The 18,044-nt window shown below is 38.8% G+C and overlaps 1 protein-coding gene across 9 annotated transcripts in view; it reads left to right on the forward strand.

Annotated features, from left to right (window-relative positions):
- Positions 1-18,044, forward strand: part of Muc16 (mucin 16, cell surface associated) — a 191,066-nt gene that overhangs the window by 116,935 nt on the left and 56,087 nt on the right. For all 9 annotated transcript variants that reach the window (XM_076925982.1, XM_076925989.1, XM_076925983.1 and 6 more), the window contains 13 exons: positions 3,816-3,940; positions 4,128-4,195; positions 4,803-4,975; positions 5,072-5,107; positions 7,165-7,289; positions 8,880-8,947; positions 11,415-11,587; positions 11,712-11,747; positions 12,575-12,693; positions 13,303-13,370; positions 14,448-14,620; positions 16,218-16,253; positions 16,612-16,677. In XM_076925982.1, the coding sequence (XP_076782097.1) occupies positions 3,816-3,940; positions 4,128-4,195; positions 4,803-4,975; positions 5,072-5,107; positions 7,165-7,289; positions 8,880-8,947; positions 11,415-11,587; positions 11,712-11,747; positions 12,575-12,693; positions 13,303-13,370; positions 14,448-14,620; positions 16,218-16,253; positions 16,612-16,677 (1,266 nt within the window). The remainder of the gene's footprint in view (positions 1-3,815; positions 3,941-4,127; positions 4,196-4,802; positions 4,976-5,071; positions 5,108-7,164; positions 7,290-8,879; positions 8,948-11,414; positions 11,588-11,711; positions 11,748-12,574; positions 12,694-13,302; positions 13,371-14,447; positions 14,621-16,217; positions 16,254-16,611; positions 16,678-18,044) is intronic.

Here is an 18,044-nt window from a genome sequence, read left to right on the forward strand (position 1 = left end):
TCTGCTGATCACTGGGATTTGGTGCTTGTAAACAACTTGTATTGTTTGACTCTAGTAGTGTGAATTGTATAATCTGCTGACATACAAGTTTGTTATTCTTCTCATTGCAGTGACAAAATACTCCACAAGAAGCTCCTTTGGGGCATCAGGGTTTGTTCTCAGTTACCATTTGCAGTAATCTGTCATGGAAGAAAAGGCATTGTGGTAGGAACAAAGGATGACTGTTCTCACTGCCTCTGAAGTCAGGAAATAGGAAAAAAGTGGAACTGGGCTCACTTACTCCAGATCCACCTCCCCAAGGTTCCACAGCCTTCCCAATCAATTCTACCAGCTGTGGACCAAGAATCCAAACACATGAGCCTTTCAGCAACATTTCTCATTCAAACCACACCAAGATTCCTAAAACTTGCACTGCTATGTTATTGTCATGTATGCAACCTCGGGATTTGTGTTAAAAGGACCATTGAGAATCAATACTTGAAATGTTGCTGAAAATATTAAAAAGATGGAAATGGAAGGGTGACTCAGTAGTTGAGGATTGCTTTTCCAGAAAGCCCACACTCACTTTTAATTCTATTTGCAGGGGATTTGATGCCTTTTCGGCTTCAACAGGTTCCTGTAAATATGGCACACATTCAGACAGACATACACAAATACATTTAAATAATTTAAAATTACTTAAAAATACAAAAATAATCTAGACCTAGTATAACACCAACTCTCATATATTAATTGAACAATAAATTAATTCTACAATACATATCATGAATACTATTTATATTCATATTTTCATTTTTGTGGTTGCATGAACTGTGGCAAATCAGCTTCCATTGGCAAGTATTTCTAGCTGTAAAATGGGAAGTACATTAACATCACTTAATCCTATTTAGTGAATTATGACAGTCTCTCCAGCCTCTCCACATTTTTAAGACAGTTTCTCACACAAAAGCTATAGCTTATCAATTCAATTAGGCTGGCTAGCCAAAGAACTCCAGGGGTGCATCTGCCTCTGCCCCCACAAAGCTGTGGTTACAGACCTGCACAATACTGCTTAACTTCTCCCCCTTTCCCCTTTTAACATGGGTGCTAGAAATCTGAACTTAAATTTTCATGCTTGTGCAGTAGTCAATTTACCAATTGATTTATCTTCTTGGCCTCTCATTTATAAATTTTTTTCTTAATCCTTTCAGAGGTAGAAACTGGTAGAGTTATTAATTAAGGATTAATTTATATAATAATTCAGTTGAGATCAGCTGCTTAATTTCCATAAATAACCAAGTGACCAGCATGTTGTGTTAAAAAATGTTTTTCTTAAGTTGATTGATGGGATAAAAGTGGAGGTCATTTGCAAATACATGTATGTCTTGGCTACTTAACAATTAATAAGGAAAGGGTCCTTCTGTCTGCATAATTTATGGGAACGAATGTCCAAATGCCAGGATTAGAAACCATGTGTCATTCTAGTTCATGTTGGTTTTGTGTGATCCTGTCTACTCACACTCCACTTTTTTATTATGACAAGTCAACTGTCAGAATGAACAGAATTGGTTCTGTCTGCAAACAGTTTCCAATGGTATCTGGCATCTTTTGTTATTTGAGAGCATATTGCCTGGACTATAAAAGTATAAGAATTACAGAAAAAAATCTTGCAGTGATAAAAAATCACATTAGGACTGGAATGATAGGTCTATCAAGTAAAGTGCTTCTAACACAGTCATGAGATTCCAAGTTTATCTCTGCACCACTCATGTAAAAAGATGGGTGTGGTAGTACATACCTGTAATCACAATATTGGGGAGGCAAAGACAGGAGCATTCCTGAGTTCTACAAGTCAGTTAGTATAGGCAAGTCAGTGAGCTCCACATTCAATGGAAGTTCTTTTCTCAAGATCTGAGTGGATGGTTTTCAGCTGACATTCATTCTAAAGCCAAGAAAAAAGCCAGGGTCAAAACTAAATGTTTTAGTTAGGGGAGATGACAGAGGTTCTGGTTAGTCAACAAAATGATGGACTGGGTATTAGGAATATCTTGTACCTCACTGGTACAATAAGGAATAATTATGTTCTAATTGTATTTTGAGAGAAAAGTTTTATTTTAACAGGAAGGGTGATATGTAGGAGGAGCTAAGGGGGAAGGAGTACCGAGAGGAAGAGACAGAGTAAGGAAAGGAGAAGATGAAGGAGAGGAGAAGCTAGGTGATGAGAGAGAGAAAGAGAGAGAAGGGGGGCATGGAGGCAGATGTTCACGTGTCTCCACCAGTCAAAGATAGTTGATATATCTAAGTTGGGTATTGGCTTACACTTCTGATTGAGCATTACCAAACTTATAAAGCCTCCGATGAACATTTTTAAAAAATTGTATAAAAGCAAAAAGGGAAAGGGGGCATGGGATAGGGGTTTTCTAGGGAGGGGAAATGGGGAAAAGGGATGACATCTGAAATGTAAATAAAATATAAAATAAAAAATGATACTGATAAAAAGAGAAAGTTCTTTTCTCAAAAAGAAAACAAAAAAAGTAGAAAAAACAGAAGACATAAGACATGATCTCTGACCCCAAATGCACAGGCATACAAACAAAATAAAAAATTATCTTCTATTGACTACTGAAAGGTTTATGTGATAAACCTTTAAATGTCAGTGACATAAAAATCAGATTCTAATGTAAAAGCTTAGAGTCATGTATAGTAAATGACCCGAAATCATGAAATTACTACAGTTATGTGGCCTGGGTTCTGCCAGTTAGATATGGTGAGGCTGGAGACAGACTATTTAATGTCTTAGTTCTTAAATCAATAATAAATATGTGCATCTCAAAGAAAGAGTACAGATTATTTTTTTAGAAGCTTCTGTCCTGGTTTTCATCATGGTGGGAATAACATAACTTACTACTCAAAGTGTTCCACATCCTTACACCATTGTTTGTTTTCTTGATGACCACCACTCTGAGAAAAGTGAAATGAAGTGTTAGTTTCTATCTACATTCTTCTGGCTGTTTATACTTGTGCTAATATATGACTCCATTGTACCATTTTGTGTACCCACAAGACCCTGGGGCATCATAGCTCAAAGAAACTTGGACATAAGTATTTATTGCAACAATTTTCATAATAGCTGAGTTTTGGGACCAACTGCAATGTCTACAAACAAATCAGTGAAGAAAATGTGGACAATGGAATATTGTAGCAATAAGGAATAAGCTATCTCAATTGTAAGAAAACCGATGTAACTGGCTTTACACTGTCAATTGTTAGACTCAGAAAGACAAATATCATGTTTCCTCTCATTTGTGAGTCTTAGGTTCCACACTTGTTTATATATAATATTTATGACTAGATGACAAAAAGTTAAAGTGTTACTGTCTTAGGGATCAGATAGAATGGGAGAGGCGGGAGGTGGGAACAAAAAAGTTGAAGTCTGTGAGTTTTGTGTGGGAAGGGTATGGTCCAAGTACATTATAGGTTTGCATGAAAGTGCCCAGCATAGTAAAAATTGAAAAATAAAAGAGATAAAATAGATTTACATTAAAAAAAACCTCAGAAGCCAAGCATGACTACAGACATGATAGCTTTCTGGACAGAAAAGTAAACTTCAATTCTGCTTCATGGTGACATTATCTCTATGCAGCAATCCTACTTATCTTTGGTATTTAAGTTGAAGATCTGGTAAGGTCTTTCTCCCCACTCCCCCTTAAAGAACCTGTGCTTCTTATGGAAAAAAAATCTCCCCAGTGCTTAAAAATGTACATAGTTGTTGCCTCATGCTGAAATCCAGAGAGAAACAAAAGCATGAGTTCATCTTTCTGCCATCCCATCTGCAGCAACCAGCCCTGCTCTGGTGCCTTTCACCATCAACTTTACCATCACTAACCTGGAGTTTGAGAAGGATATGGATCATCCTGGATCCAGGAAGTTCAATATCACTGAAAGAACCCTACAAAGCCTGGTAAGAGTCCTGCTCAGTGCATCCATCCCACCTACTGGCTATGCCATGCCCCTTGATGAAACCATTGACAACTTCTTCCTGACTATACATATGCAAGTTCAATTCACCATTGCCTGCTTTGTACATCGCACTTCTGTCCTCTCTATCCCTCATTCATCCTCCTTAACCCTCTTCTCCTTCTTCACAGCTCAGACCCTTGTTCAGCAAAACCAGTGTTGGTCAATTGTATTCTGGCTGCAGGCTAAACTTTCTCAGGTGAGTCCTTTGAATAACAGGCAAGAGTTGCTTAAAGTTCTCTCAGATCAAAGATTGTGTTCAAGGTCCTCCCAACACTTCTACATGTCTCTTGCACAGGAGAATTCAGGAAGTACCATATCTGGTACCAAAATGTTTCCTGATTCTACCACTTGTTCTACAATCCATCAACAAAATTGCAACTTCTTTCTAATCATCCACTCTAGATTCCTTCCTTCCTTTCTTTACTTTGAAATAAAAGAACATTTCCTGTGGATCCCAATGTTGACCCATGTGATTTTTCTTAAGACAAATATATTCTTTCTGCTCACTGATTTTGACCTTTGGTGTTCTGATTATTATTCTTCATATGTCTCATTTGTGACTTCTTCTCCTCCCATAATCTACACTTGCTTATGTGATTCTTGTAATTGATAGAAATTCTTGACTCACTGTCTGCCCAGGATCAAACATTACTGGAGGTCAATAAGATAGAAAATGTACAACTGACTTTGTAAGTCTCTATCAGATATTTCTGTTCCTCTGACCACTTCATGTGCTATTCCAGATGTCTCGAAATCCCTCCTCAGGCAATCCATTTATCATCATTCTTATTTAACCTTTCCAGGCCAGAGAAAAATAGGGCAGCCACAGGGGTGGATGCCACTTGCACCTACCACCTAGATCCTGCTGGCCACAGGTTGGAAAGTAAACAGATATATGAGGAGCTGCGCAGTCTGACCCAGAGTGTCACCCAGCTGGGCCCCTATACCCTGGACCAGAACAGTCTCTATGTCAATGGTGAGAATCAGCCATTCTGTGCTTTCTGTTTTGAGAGCCCAAACCTTTCCTTTACCTCAACTCTACTACAGTTTGAATATCTTATTATTTCTGTAGGTTACAGAAACCAGATCCTGGCTACTACCCCCAGAGGTGAGTACTCTAAGTTTCTTTAATTTCCTACTATACTTATCACTAGACCCAGCTCTTTGAAATAAAAGAAGGCAAAAGCCTGTTGTTTCCATTTTATTCTTCACTGAAATTCCAGGCTGAGATGAATAACAATTTAAAACATAGAAGAACCCAGATTAAGAGACTCTTCAAGGTGTCTCTACACAGATGTCTTTACTCTAAATGGATATCTCTTTTTCCCACAGTCTCTCTGATTACCATTGTTTCTTCAAATATAGCAAATCCCATCTCCAAACCCACAAGTAAAATTTTCTCTGAAAATACTTCCAGTGGTTCCTATAATTGCAGGATACAGGGAAAGGGATGGAGAAGAATGTCCCTGAGAATCCCAAGGTTGACCCTTGATAGTGATAGAGGGTCTTCAAAGGTCTGAGAATTCTCAGAATACTATTTCCCACCCCAGCATCAGCCTCCAAAGCCAACCCATTCTCTGCTGTCTGCTTCTTAATGTAGGTGTTTATTGACTTGTAAATCTTTCTCAAAGCCTTAAAAGAATATTAACCAGCAGACCAGTTTGTCAAGAACAAATTTGTATAGGAAGCAGTGTATAAACATCAACTCATAAATTTCTCAGCTTTCTAATTTGACTCAAATGTCCAAGACTTCTCTCTCTCTCTCTCTCTCTCTCTCTCTCTCTCTCTCTCTCTCTCTCTCTCTCTCTCTCTCTCTCTGTGTGTGTATGTGTGTGTGTGTGTGTGTGTGTGTGTGTGTGTGTGTACGCACATGCTTGTGTGTGCTTATAGCTTATACTTGTGGAAGTGAGAGGTGAGTCTCTGTTATTCTTCCTCAGGTGTCATCTTGGGGATATAGAGCCAAGAGGTAGTTCAATAAATAATGTATTCATTAAATAAACATGAGGACAAGAGTTTGGGTCCCCAGAACCCACATAAGATCTGGGTGAGCATAGCAGCTTCCCTGCAATCCCAGAATGCAAGAGGTGAGTCCAGGGCCTCTCTGGAACAAACAAGACAGACTAGTAGAAAGGGAAAGCTCTGGGTTCCCTGCAAGAGACCTTGCCTCAATATATAAGATGGACTATGACTGGAGATGATAGCTGACACCAACTTTGGGTCTCACATACTTGTACATGTACTTGCACACACACATGTCCCACATATATGTAAACACAGATACATATACGCACAGCAACATCCACATACATTTGTCCAAGTAGACATATTTCATGGCTTTAAATGCCTTTGCTTCTTTTCAGAACTCTCTGACCCAAGGCTTTACACTGAGCTGACAATTGATCCTGCTTGGAGAAAATAACCCTGACATGTCCCTTTGAGCAAACCTGTTAGTGATACATAGATAAAGCTATGTACAGTTGCCATGTTGTGACATGAAGGGAATCAATAAAAAAGAAAACAATTAGTCAAAAGCAGTAATAGAGGCATGTGCAACTTACCAGTGACTGTACAACTGCAAAGCATGTTTTTACCATGATCCCCAAAACCCATTACTTGCTAATAGCTCCTCAACAAAGAATGGGTTAGATGAGCCCTTCATTCATGTTGGAACATTGTATAGGTAACAGCTGCTATGGATTTAAGTTCATCGGCCATGTGGTGTGTTAATGACAGCATTCCATAGAGCTCCTTCCAATCTTCCTTTTATCTTCTTTCCTCCTCTTCTTTTGTGATAATCCCTGAGCTTTGGAGGAGATGATACAGATGTTCTGTTTATATCTAAGCACTAAAAAGTTATTCTCAGTACTTTGACTAATGGATCCCTGGAAGAACTGCTGTCTGCTGTAAAATGTGGTATCTTACCAAGGCTGAAAGCATAATACTATTATATTTTAATTGCCATAAGTATTTAATTACTAGTATTCATATCATTCAAAATAAAGGGTTTCATTTCTCTGTTTGTTTAATTCTAGAAGAGACACCTCAAACTGTTGCCCTACATGTGAATGCATGGATCCCAGTGATATAAATATAAAATACATCCTAAACCCCAAAGCTAGCTCCTGTATGACTCAGAACTTAACTTCTTTCCTAATCTAATTGCAGCCTTGAGCTCTGCTCTGCTAAGGTGCACTCTTAACTTCACCATCACAAACCTACCCTACATGAGTGACATGTTGGTTCCAGGATCGGCCAAGTTCAATAAAGTGGAGAAAATCCTGAAGCTCCTGGTGAGACTTCTGTCCACCTCTCTTGCCTCACCTTTGGTCCCGTTTGCTCACTTCAGCCATACGTGTCACCTGATTTTCCAACTCACCCACTAAATCTCCATCCAGTTCTCTTTCTTGTTTTATCTACCTCCAGACACCCACATTGTACATGCCACACACAATGGTAGCGTGCTTACCTATTGCCTCACCTACTTAAGACTCACTTACACCATTTATCTACCACCTCCCTTACCTGGGTCACTGATGCCCCATTTGCTCACTATATCCCTGCCTTCTTGCTTTATTCACTGGTACCTCTTCTACCTCTTCTAGCACAGCCTACCTGTCTCTAGTTCTAGTCACTGATGGTAGGCCCACCTACTCCATCCACATCCATGATTCTCTATTACTACCCCAACTAATGCTCACTTAGATTACTTTTATAATATCAGTTGAGCCTCTGCCTACCTTTTCTCAGCCCTTCTCACCTCTTCTTGCCCTATCTAAAGATTACACCACCTACTACCGACTTGCCCAACCAATTTACTGAATCCCTACCCACCACATCGCTGTCTTGGTCTGCCATTTGTTTCTACCCATATTTCTCATGTGACTTTCCATGGTACCCTGCCCACCTTTTTCAGTCCTACCTATTTTTCTTGCTTTTCCCTCTGGTGACTTGCTCCCTCCCTTACGTTATTTTCCACCTAATCCTACCATAACACATTTTACTTGCCCCATCTATTCACTAAGGTCCTACCCACAACCCCCTCTTGCTGCACCTACCAATGCTCACTTATATTCTAGCCCAACCACCTGCTCCCAGTCTAACTATCCCCTTCTTATCATTTTCACTTATCACTTGTTCATGAATTCAAGACTTGCTCACCCCCCTTTCCCCACCCTTTTTATTGGTACCTACCACATCTGTCTTGCTATACTTTGCCTCACCTACTTTTTCCAGCCTTTGTTACCTCTCTCTCTTGCTTCACCAATGTATGCCCTGACTACCTACTCTATTCATGGCTACATACTTTGCCTTTATCATTGGTGACCTACCCACCTGTCCTTGCCCTACCCAGAGTTGCAGGTTATACCCACCTACTCCAGCCATACCATTGTTCTGATTCTTAACCCATTTGCTAAAGCCCTCCTCCAATCTAACACTGCCTTTGTCTCTCCCTTATACTTCATTCTGATATCTGTTCAGATCTCTCATATTACATCAGTACTGTGCCCACAGATCCCAATTCTTTCTACTTTTTTCTTCCTATACCCACTGGTACCTGGTCTATCTCTCTGATCTCCATTCATCCCTCCCTTACCACATTCATTGAACTCATTCTAGTCCTGTCTACCTTCTACTTGCAATACTGCCTACTTACCTTTATTGCCTGCCACTAGTTTACACCACATTCTTATTTTCACACTCATGAATGTCCTTGCTTCAAATTCTAATTGGTCTATATCTCTACTGCTTCTCTCACCCATCCAGTCTCACACGTCTTCCCTTACCACACAAACTGTTTCCAGTATAACACTTCTTTCTCTCTTGCTCCTCCCATTTTCCCCTACTCAGACCATTAACTGAATCCTCTCTCTTCTTTACAGCTCAAACCCTTGTTCCAAAATACCAGTGTTGGCTTGCTGTATTCTGGATGCAGGCTGACCTCACTCAGGTGAGACCTAGAGAGGAGATCACCCAGAAAGGCATGGTAGAGTTTCTACACATACTTCTCTATGTGTAGGTCTTCTTTTTGTTCTTAGCCTTTTTTGCAGCCACTGGGTTAGGCCTGATTCTATTTTCTCTTTCTTCTGAACTTCAGTCTTCCAAAATGTATGTATTAGTTTCCATTACTGAAACAAACAAAACAAAATGACTAACTTACAATGAAAAAAGTGTTTATGTTTGACACATCCAGGCTTGCAAAAATTCAATATATATCTGAGCATGACCTTGATCTTCTGATTCTCTTGCCTTATCTCTTTAAAACTTGGATTACAGGTCTATGCTATCAGTCCCAGTGTGTGTGGTGCTAGAGTGTTGGTACCCAGTATCTCATGAACAATAGGCCAGCATTCTACCAACAGGGATACATCACATATCTAAGAGAAAAGTTTAGTTTTGGTCACAGATTTAGACATCTCTGTCTACGATTAGGTAGTTCCTTTTGGTTTGTGGAGGGGCAACAGAGTTAAATTGACCACATCCAGACCAAAAAGAAAAGAAAAGAACAAGCTGAAGTCCTACAGTTTCCTTGAGGTCACACCCCAAAATAATCTAAAGACCTCTCACTTAGCCCCTCTTCTCCAGCAATTTCTACCTCCTAATAGTACCACCAGAGGTATCATGCCTTTGCAGTGTGAACATCTAGGGGATATGTAAGACTTAATATTGCACAGTATTTCTTGAGAACTTGTTTAGATATTCTTTCTAAGGAATCACAACTACTCCTACGCCCTTAATAGAAGAAGATCAGTCCTCCTCTATTCTAGAAGGCCATCCATTTTAATTAAGCATACAGCTTGGAGAGGAATGCATTTGTAGTAATGGAGGAAGGAAAAACCTGCTATGCCAATCAGATTATCCAAATCAATCTCAATGATAGTGGAATAACAGATGTCACAGACAGATGGTCCTCACATTCTAGCATAGTACTTCTTAGAAATAACATGGCAAAAAACCCCTAGAAATTATAAATGAAATAAGAGATATGCCAGTCCTTTATGAGAAATGCTCTACAGCCTTTAAGTAGAGTCTGAGATACATCCAACCATTCCTGATGGTTCACACTCAAGGAGCTAATATGTGTGAGATACTAAGGTACAGGACTTAGAGATTGCCATATTGGCATTATTATGGGTGGCTGTTCTATGAACAAGAGGATATTAAACGGGATTGTATTAGTCAGGTTTCCCCAGAGGAGAAGAACTGATTGGCTGATGCATATTTTTGAAGTGATTTCTTAGGTTGGTTTATAAGGTTCAAGTTGAGTGGACTAACAATGGCCATGTCCACTCTTAGGGGCTGAGAGCACAAGAACTCCACTGTTTACAATAGTAAATGCCTCAATCATATACTAAACACCAAGAAGACAATTAGAAAGTTATTGGTCTTCAGTCTATGGTTGAAAGTCAAAGGAGCTGGGTTCTAATGTCAAAGAAGAATGGAAGAGGTAACACTGATAGCTTTAACAGAACAATGAAATTGCTAGCAAAATACAAAGACTTCCTTATATGTGGGTTGTCTAGAAGGTACAAAATACAACAAGAGTGGCTGTTCTTACCCCAATTAACTTACTATACCTCCATACATGGCCAGAGGTTTGTGTATGAATAATTCGAGAATCTGTTAAGTTGACAATATTAACCATAACATGTATTTCAAAAATCTACCTAGATACATATATTAATTACCTCATCTTTTCATCCTAAAGCTATGATAACCAAAAATATTCCTTCACATCAACAAATATACTATGGAGAAGGTGCAGCAAACATGTGTTTTAGAATCATAGAGTTCAGTGTTTCCCTCATACAATTTTCTGAGTGTTTTCGATGAAATAATTCTAATCCTCATTGGACAAATGGAAATACCAAGATTCAAAGAAGTTAAAACCTTGCCTATCACTGACAGTTCCAAATAGTGGAGCTAGAAGACAAATATTTTCTACTTAGATCTCATGTTTTTCTCTACCTCTATTTTTTTAATGTTATGAAGTTTAATACAAAATAAATATAATTTTGAAACTCACAAGTATAAATGTCATCATAGAGTTTATAAAACTATTAGCAGATTCCTTTTTCTGACTTTTGCTTCTATTGAAAATTCATATAATATATTCTGATCATACTTTCCACTCTCTGATATCTTCCCATCTCCTCCGCACCTCCCAACCCATCCAAGTCTACACCTTATGTCTTAGGGTTTTACTGCTGTGAACAGGCATTGTGATCAAGGTAACTCTTATAAAAGCAATGTTTATTTGGGCCACACCTTTTAATCTTGCCACTCCCTAGGTCGAACATATACAAACCATCACACCCTATTTTTCTCTTTCTTTAGAAAATAAACAAGCAAATTAAAAAATTAACAAATCACTAGTCAGCCTACTTATTGTTATCTTCTTTATCTGACCTTCCCAGGCCAAAAAAGAATGGAGAGGCCACCAAAGTAGACATGGTCTGTACTTACCAACCAAACTCTACAGGCACTGGTCTGGACAGAGAGCAATTATACTTGGAATTAGAACAGCTCACCCACAACACTACTCGATTGGGTCCCTATACCCTGGACCAGAATAGTCTCTATGTCAATGGTAAGTTGTGGTCATATTAACTTTTCTGCAGCAAAGCCCAAATTGTCTCACTCTAAGCATATACTTTTTTTCTCCACATACATCCAAACCTCCTTACTCTCTGTCATTTGGTTTCTCACTGTAGGTTATACACAGGAGACTGCAGTAACCAGCCCCAACAGTGAGTATTAAAAAATTCATCACATTACTGTTTGGAAGAAGAATGGATCCCTGACCAGTTTTATAATAAAAGAAAGGTGGGAGTCAGGTGCTCAGGCTAGGAACTCCTTGAAATCACAGCTTATTGTAGTTGGGTGCATCCTGCCATATTTCTTTTGCAACAGAGAAATGATACTGAATAGTTGGGTAAATGGGTGGAAGAAATTGGTGAACAATTTAATAGCAATGAGACTCTTGGCTAAAGATATCCCCTTTTAACTTCTATAACTTTCCATTTTTTTTCTGTGTATGTATATGTGTGGAAAGGTTGTTGAGCTGTATGTATATGCCATGTGTCCATATAGGTTCAATTGCATATATTTACATACATGTATAGGCCAATGGTTGACCTGGTATGTCTCCCTCTCTTATCCTTCACCATATTTTTTGTAACAGGGTCTCTCATTAAACCAGAGCTCACATATTCAGCTAGGCTAGCTAGCTAGCAAACTCCATGCATCCAACTGTCTTCATCTTCTCAGTGCCAGGATTACCAGCATATGCCACCACATCCAGAATTTTTATGTGTACTGGGGTACTGAAGTCAGGTCCTCATGCTTGCAGAACAGTCTTGCCCACTAACCTATTTCCCATATTTTTCTTTCCTGACATGAAATTTAGGATGCTTTAGTACTACTGCTTTCAATTAGTGAGCCAAGGATACTTAATGCTGTGTTCTCCAGTGAGTTGTTGACAGAGTCAACACTGTGGCCTCAGGCTCTATCTGTCCTGTGTCGATTACCAAGCATGTCAAAAAGCTAATCTTCTCCTTACCCCCTACCACTATAGAATCATCCTTGGAGTTATTTACCTTCAATTTCACTATCACCAACCTTCTGTACACGGAGAACATGCAGCCTGCAGGATCAAGGAAATTTAACATCATAGAGAAGATCCTGCAAGACCTGGCAAGTACCTTTTATTTTACTCCAGCCTTGTTTGCTTCATTTCATCCCTAAATCCTCTCTATCCCCATCTATATTTCTCCAGAACCCTTCTATAGCCACCTAACCAAACTTTATCACCGGACACTTCTTTCCAGAGTTATTTCCTGGCTGGTCCCATGTATCTCTCTCCAATGCCCTGCTGTCTCCAACCCACCAAGCTACATCTCTCACTAGTCTGCCATTCTCTATCCAATCTAATCTCAGCCTTACTTCCTCTGATATCTCACATATCCATCTTTCAGCTCTGCCTACCTCATTCTGGCCAAACTCTGTTATCTGGCCCCAATTCCCCATCTCTAGAACGCCTCTTGAGGCACTGCTACTGTTCGTCAGCTCTGCTAGCATACTCCAGACCCATCCACCTATCTGCATACCCATACTCTCCAGCTCCACCACTCTCACCCATACCCTCTAAACTTTATCCCAACCCATCCAACTGGTTCATCTTAGGTGGGTTCTACGTAATCCCACCAACACTGTATCACCAACAGAAGAGCAGTTCACCAAAGGACAAAAGCTGCCCTTCGGTCCCCTGTGTCATTGCTTTACCTTCCATTATCTTTTCTACAGCTTGGGCCCTTGTTCAGGAACACCAGTATAAGCCTTTTGTATGCTGGCTGCAGACTGACTTTGCTCAGGTGAGTCCTTAAAATGTTAACCCAGGGAAGCCCCTGTGCTTTCAGGCCCACCAAAGTAGGAAGTATGAGCTACTTCCTACCTACCCCCTAAGATATTTCCAGAGAATCTGACACCAATCTCTGGTCTCTATGGGTACTCAGACATTTGCACACACACACACACACACACACACACACACACACACACACACACTGATTCATTAACAATTTCGTTAAATTTAAAATTATAATAAATAAAATGAAATGTTAAAACAACAAAAACAAATGCATATAACCACTTGCTTCATCTTATACCCAGACACCCTGTTTTCAAGTATGAGCTAGATCTCATGTCAATATGCTATGAGGATACAGGTTTCAATCTTAAAATTTGATTATATTTGTCCCACTCACCAGTTCTTCTCAATCGGAGTTATACAGGGAGAAATGTTTTTGAAGGGCAAAATTTCCAACCTAAATACTTTTTTTTAATAATTTTATGTGCATGGATATTTTGCCTTCAGTAAATGAGCTAATGTGTACACAAACACACTCATGCATGTGTCCATACATGTACCAAAGAACAATCTTACTATCTTCATCAGGAGCTTGCACCTTGTTTTTAATTAAAAAGTTTTTTTTTTGAGATAGGGACTCTTCTAAGCCTAGGACTTACTAAGTAGATCAGGCTAGCAAGGCTACCTGAACAATAAGATCTAGAATTTTCTATGTATACTTCCTTGCCGCTGGGATTGTGGGTACATGCCAACCTTCCTAGCTTAAAAAAATAAACAGATAAACCATTCATTCATTCATTAAAAAACAGGTTCCAGAGATCAATCTCAGTACCTTATAAGCATTTTATCAATTGAGCTCTCTCCCTAGTTCTATTTATCTGTATTTCAGAGTTGAGACATCTTCTAGTGACATTATAGCCTATACCCCTGACTTCTTCTTTTCCTAAGAACAGAAGTAGTCAAGACCCTCTGGATTTCTTTCCTGAGTATGAAAGAGGAGTTTTTGGTGGTGCTGAGTACTCATTTCCTGTATCACTCTAAAAAATGCATTTGTGATTATTCATTATCTCTCTCTCCCCAGTTCCAGGAAGGATGGAAAAGCCACTGGAGTAGATACAGTTTGCACCTATTACCCTGACCACATGGGTCATGGGCTAGTCACAGAGCAACTCTATTGGGAGCTGAGCAAGCTGACCCATGGTGTCACTCAACTGGGCCCCTACACTCTAGATGAAGACAGTCTCTATGTTAATGGTGAGGAGATGAATAGTTGTCATTTTTCTTGTTGGTTTAACAAAGCTCTTAAATATGTCTTAAAGAAAGGATGGTTAATTCTGGCTCAGGGTTTGAAAAAAGATATACTCCTTCATGACAGAGAAGGTATAGACAGAGAGATAGGAAGATTCATGTTCGTTTTATGTTCTTCTTTTCATACACCCCAGTGTCTAAAACCATGGAATGATACTCCCCATACTCAAGAAGAGTCTTTCCCGCTCTGTTAAGTGCCTCTGGATCTACCTTCAAAAGCATGCATAGGTTATTGCAAATCCCATGAAACTGGCAGTCAAGTTAAACATCCCAGGCTTCTCACCTTTACTGTAGCCTAGCAACCCTTGTGTACTTCTTATCTACTCTCTATCTGATCCCTCTACTTTTATTCTTTCATCTATGAAGCTTATACCCACTAGATCTTAGTCACTACCTCCAGTAGCTAGTATGATGAGGTTTAAGATGTCTGAAATTTTGACATTTTCTATCATATATAACCCAGACCTTAGAAATAGAAGAGTCCATGAACCTACTTTCATTATCCCTCATCTCAACCCTACATTCAGCCTTGAGTGAGAAGAACTCTATTCCCTGCTATTACCCCCAGATATAGGTACCTTCTCTCTGGAAAATTAAAAAAAAAATGGACTTTCCAACAACCGCATAGAATACTCTCTTCCTAATTTTTCTAACAGAAACTTCTTTGCTGTAAAGGGTCCTGTTTGAATATGGGTTTCTTCTTCCTGCCTGGGTGAACTTTGAGGTGAAATCTCTGCATTTAGCTCAATCTTCCATCTGGGCTTAATAGTAGAGTTAACGAGCCTCTTTTTTTCAGAATATACAAAGTGCATTTGATCCATTACAGATCAGAACTTGGTCTTCTGTTTCTTTTCCATATGCATATGTGTGTTATTCATTTTACTGGGCATATATGTATGTGATGTTGCATATGTATATGTTTGTACATGCACATAGTGGCCTGAAGCTAATATCAAGTGTCTTATTTGAGTTTTCTTCACCGTATTTATTGGGGTAGAGGACTATTTCTGAACCTTGACTTTGTTGTTTTGGACAGTCTGGCTAGCCAGCTTACTACAGGGATTCCCTATATTTGCCTGCACCATTCTAAGATTAGAGATGGGCTGGTACATCTGGCATGCCCACCTGGCTTTTTTATATGAGTTCTGGAGGTCTTAATTATACCCAGTGCTGTACTAGCTGAATAATCTCCCAAGGCTCCCCACTTTCTTTTAATAAATCATAACTGCCTTGAGTAGAGCATCTCTCCAATGGCAAAGTTACCTTTTTTAAGTTTTCACCATTTTGTTATTGTTATTTATATTTGCATCAAATCAATAAAATTTTAAGCAAAGATCAGATGTCTGGAAGGCTAAAATAGCTTATACTTTCTAGACCCAAAGTATGATTCAAACAAAAGCTAAGTAGAATGGGAGTTAACATCTCTTTGAAGGCAAGCTTAGAAACTCTAGTCTAGTAATTTAAGATGTTCTGTAGCAGAGTAACCAACAGTTGCCTTTTGTTGACAACCTTTCTCCTTCTTCCTCTTCCCATGTTTCTACAGGTTACACACATTCAGCCTCAGGTACCCTCCTTAATAGTGAGTATTGCAGACTCCTACATGTCACTGACTGCCTCCCTTCTCCTAAAACATGAGATGCTGGATGAACCAACATGTTCTTGTATTATCCACTTTAAATGGACAGAAGTTTAAAATGGTTTATAGAACTGTAGACTGAGTGGAGGTGATAAGAATCATTAATCCTTCCACAAAGCACACAACCCAAGGATGATTCTAAATTTCAAACAATAGATGCCACAAATTCAGAAAATTTGTGGCAAAGCACAGGTTCTTGGATATAGTCACCCAGGCTGCAGCAACTTATTAAAAATGTATCACATTTGTATTTTATTCCTGATCTTGATGTTTTCTTTTGCTTTGTTTTGTTTTGTCTCAGTACCAGTGACTACCACCTTCTTCCCAGCTTCCTCTCTGGCTCCATCCTCTACAAACAATTCCACAGGTAGGCAGCAATGCAGGTTCTTATTGGTACCAATAACATAAGTGAACCATTTCTTCTCTCAGTGCTTATTCACCTTTCCAATGAAGACATTGCTTTCTGTAATTCAATCTAGTGACTTAGGGATGAAATCGTGATTCCAGTCAATACTACATAAGAGTTTCTGAACATTGATCTATACAACTTCTAAATATCACTCAGGTCTCTTTGACCACTGACTTAGTTATTTTTTATGTTACTGTGATAAAATAGCCTGATCAAAGCAACTAAAGGAAGGAAGGGCATATTTTATTTCAATTTAATGTATTATCAATCAAACAATTGGTTACATTATATCCAGAAATGGAAAATGGAATCATGAATCCACACTAGTGCTCAGTGTCCTTTCTCTATTGTACATAGTACAGGATGCCATGCTCATAGAATGGTCCTGTTCATACTTAAAATCTGTTTTCCCACACTAGTTGAAAATAATCAAGATATAATTTCCTACAGATATTTTAAGAAGCCCATTTCCCAGGTGACTCTAAAATCTATCAAATTGACTACTAATAGGAACCATCACAATCATTCTTCCTGAATATATAATTGTCCTTCAAATCTAATCATTCTTCTCATTGTTACCAAATGGAGAGATAGAGTTCCAACTTTATTCCTCCTCTCATTCATCTCCCACATCAAATAGTTACCAAATCTCATCTCTTGTCCCTTTGGAGATCTCTCAACCATATTCTCTCTCTCTCTCTCTCTCTCTCTCTCTCTCTCTCTCTCTCTCTCTCTCATCTATCTATCTATCTATCTATCTATCTATCTATCTATTATTTACATCAATATTTATATCTATATACATTTGCATCCATAGAATTCCCTTATAAATAACATTTGAGTGCTTTTATCTGTTTTGTAAGTAGCATCTAGGGTCCTGCCATTCTTATACCTGCACTTCCCTCTGGCCATTGTGAAATAATTTTAAATTCCTTTAATGTACCTGCTCATTTCCTGCATGCATTTACCCAATCTATCTGGAGTGTTTTCCCTATTGCTTAACTTCAGCGACTCTTAGTCATGCATTTCATCTTATATGAAATAATGCTTTCTTTAAAGAGCTTTATTCAGTCATTGCTTGTGTCACTCTTCAGATTTTCCTACCTGCCTTCCTACTAATTTCTATTGAAGAATAATAGTTTGGTAACTTACCTGGCTCCAACATTAGGAAATGGGGTCCTATTCATCTTTGGACCTAAGAAGTTTAACACAGAACCTTTCACACATTTATCACCACTTGATGAATAAAGAACAGTTATAATTCTAAGTTTTTAGCAGGTCCACAATGTCTCCTGCTTCAAATACTATTAGCCTAAAAATCTCAC

The sequence above is a fragment of the Arvicanthis niloticus genome, chromosome 27, assembly GCF_011762505.2.
Source record: "Arvicanthis niloticus isolate mArvNil1 chromosome 27, mArvNil1.pat.X, whole genome shotgun sequence".
In the NCBI taxonomy this organism is placed as follows: Eukaryota; Metazoa; Chordata; class Mammalia; order Rodentia; family Muridae; genus Arvicanthis; species Arvicanthis niloticus.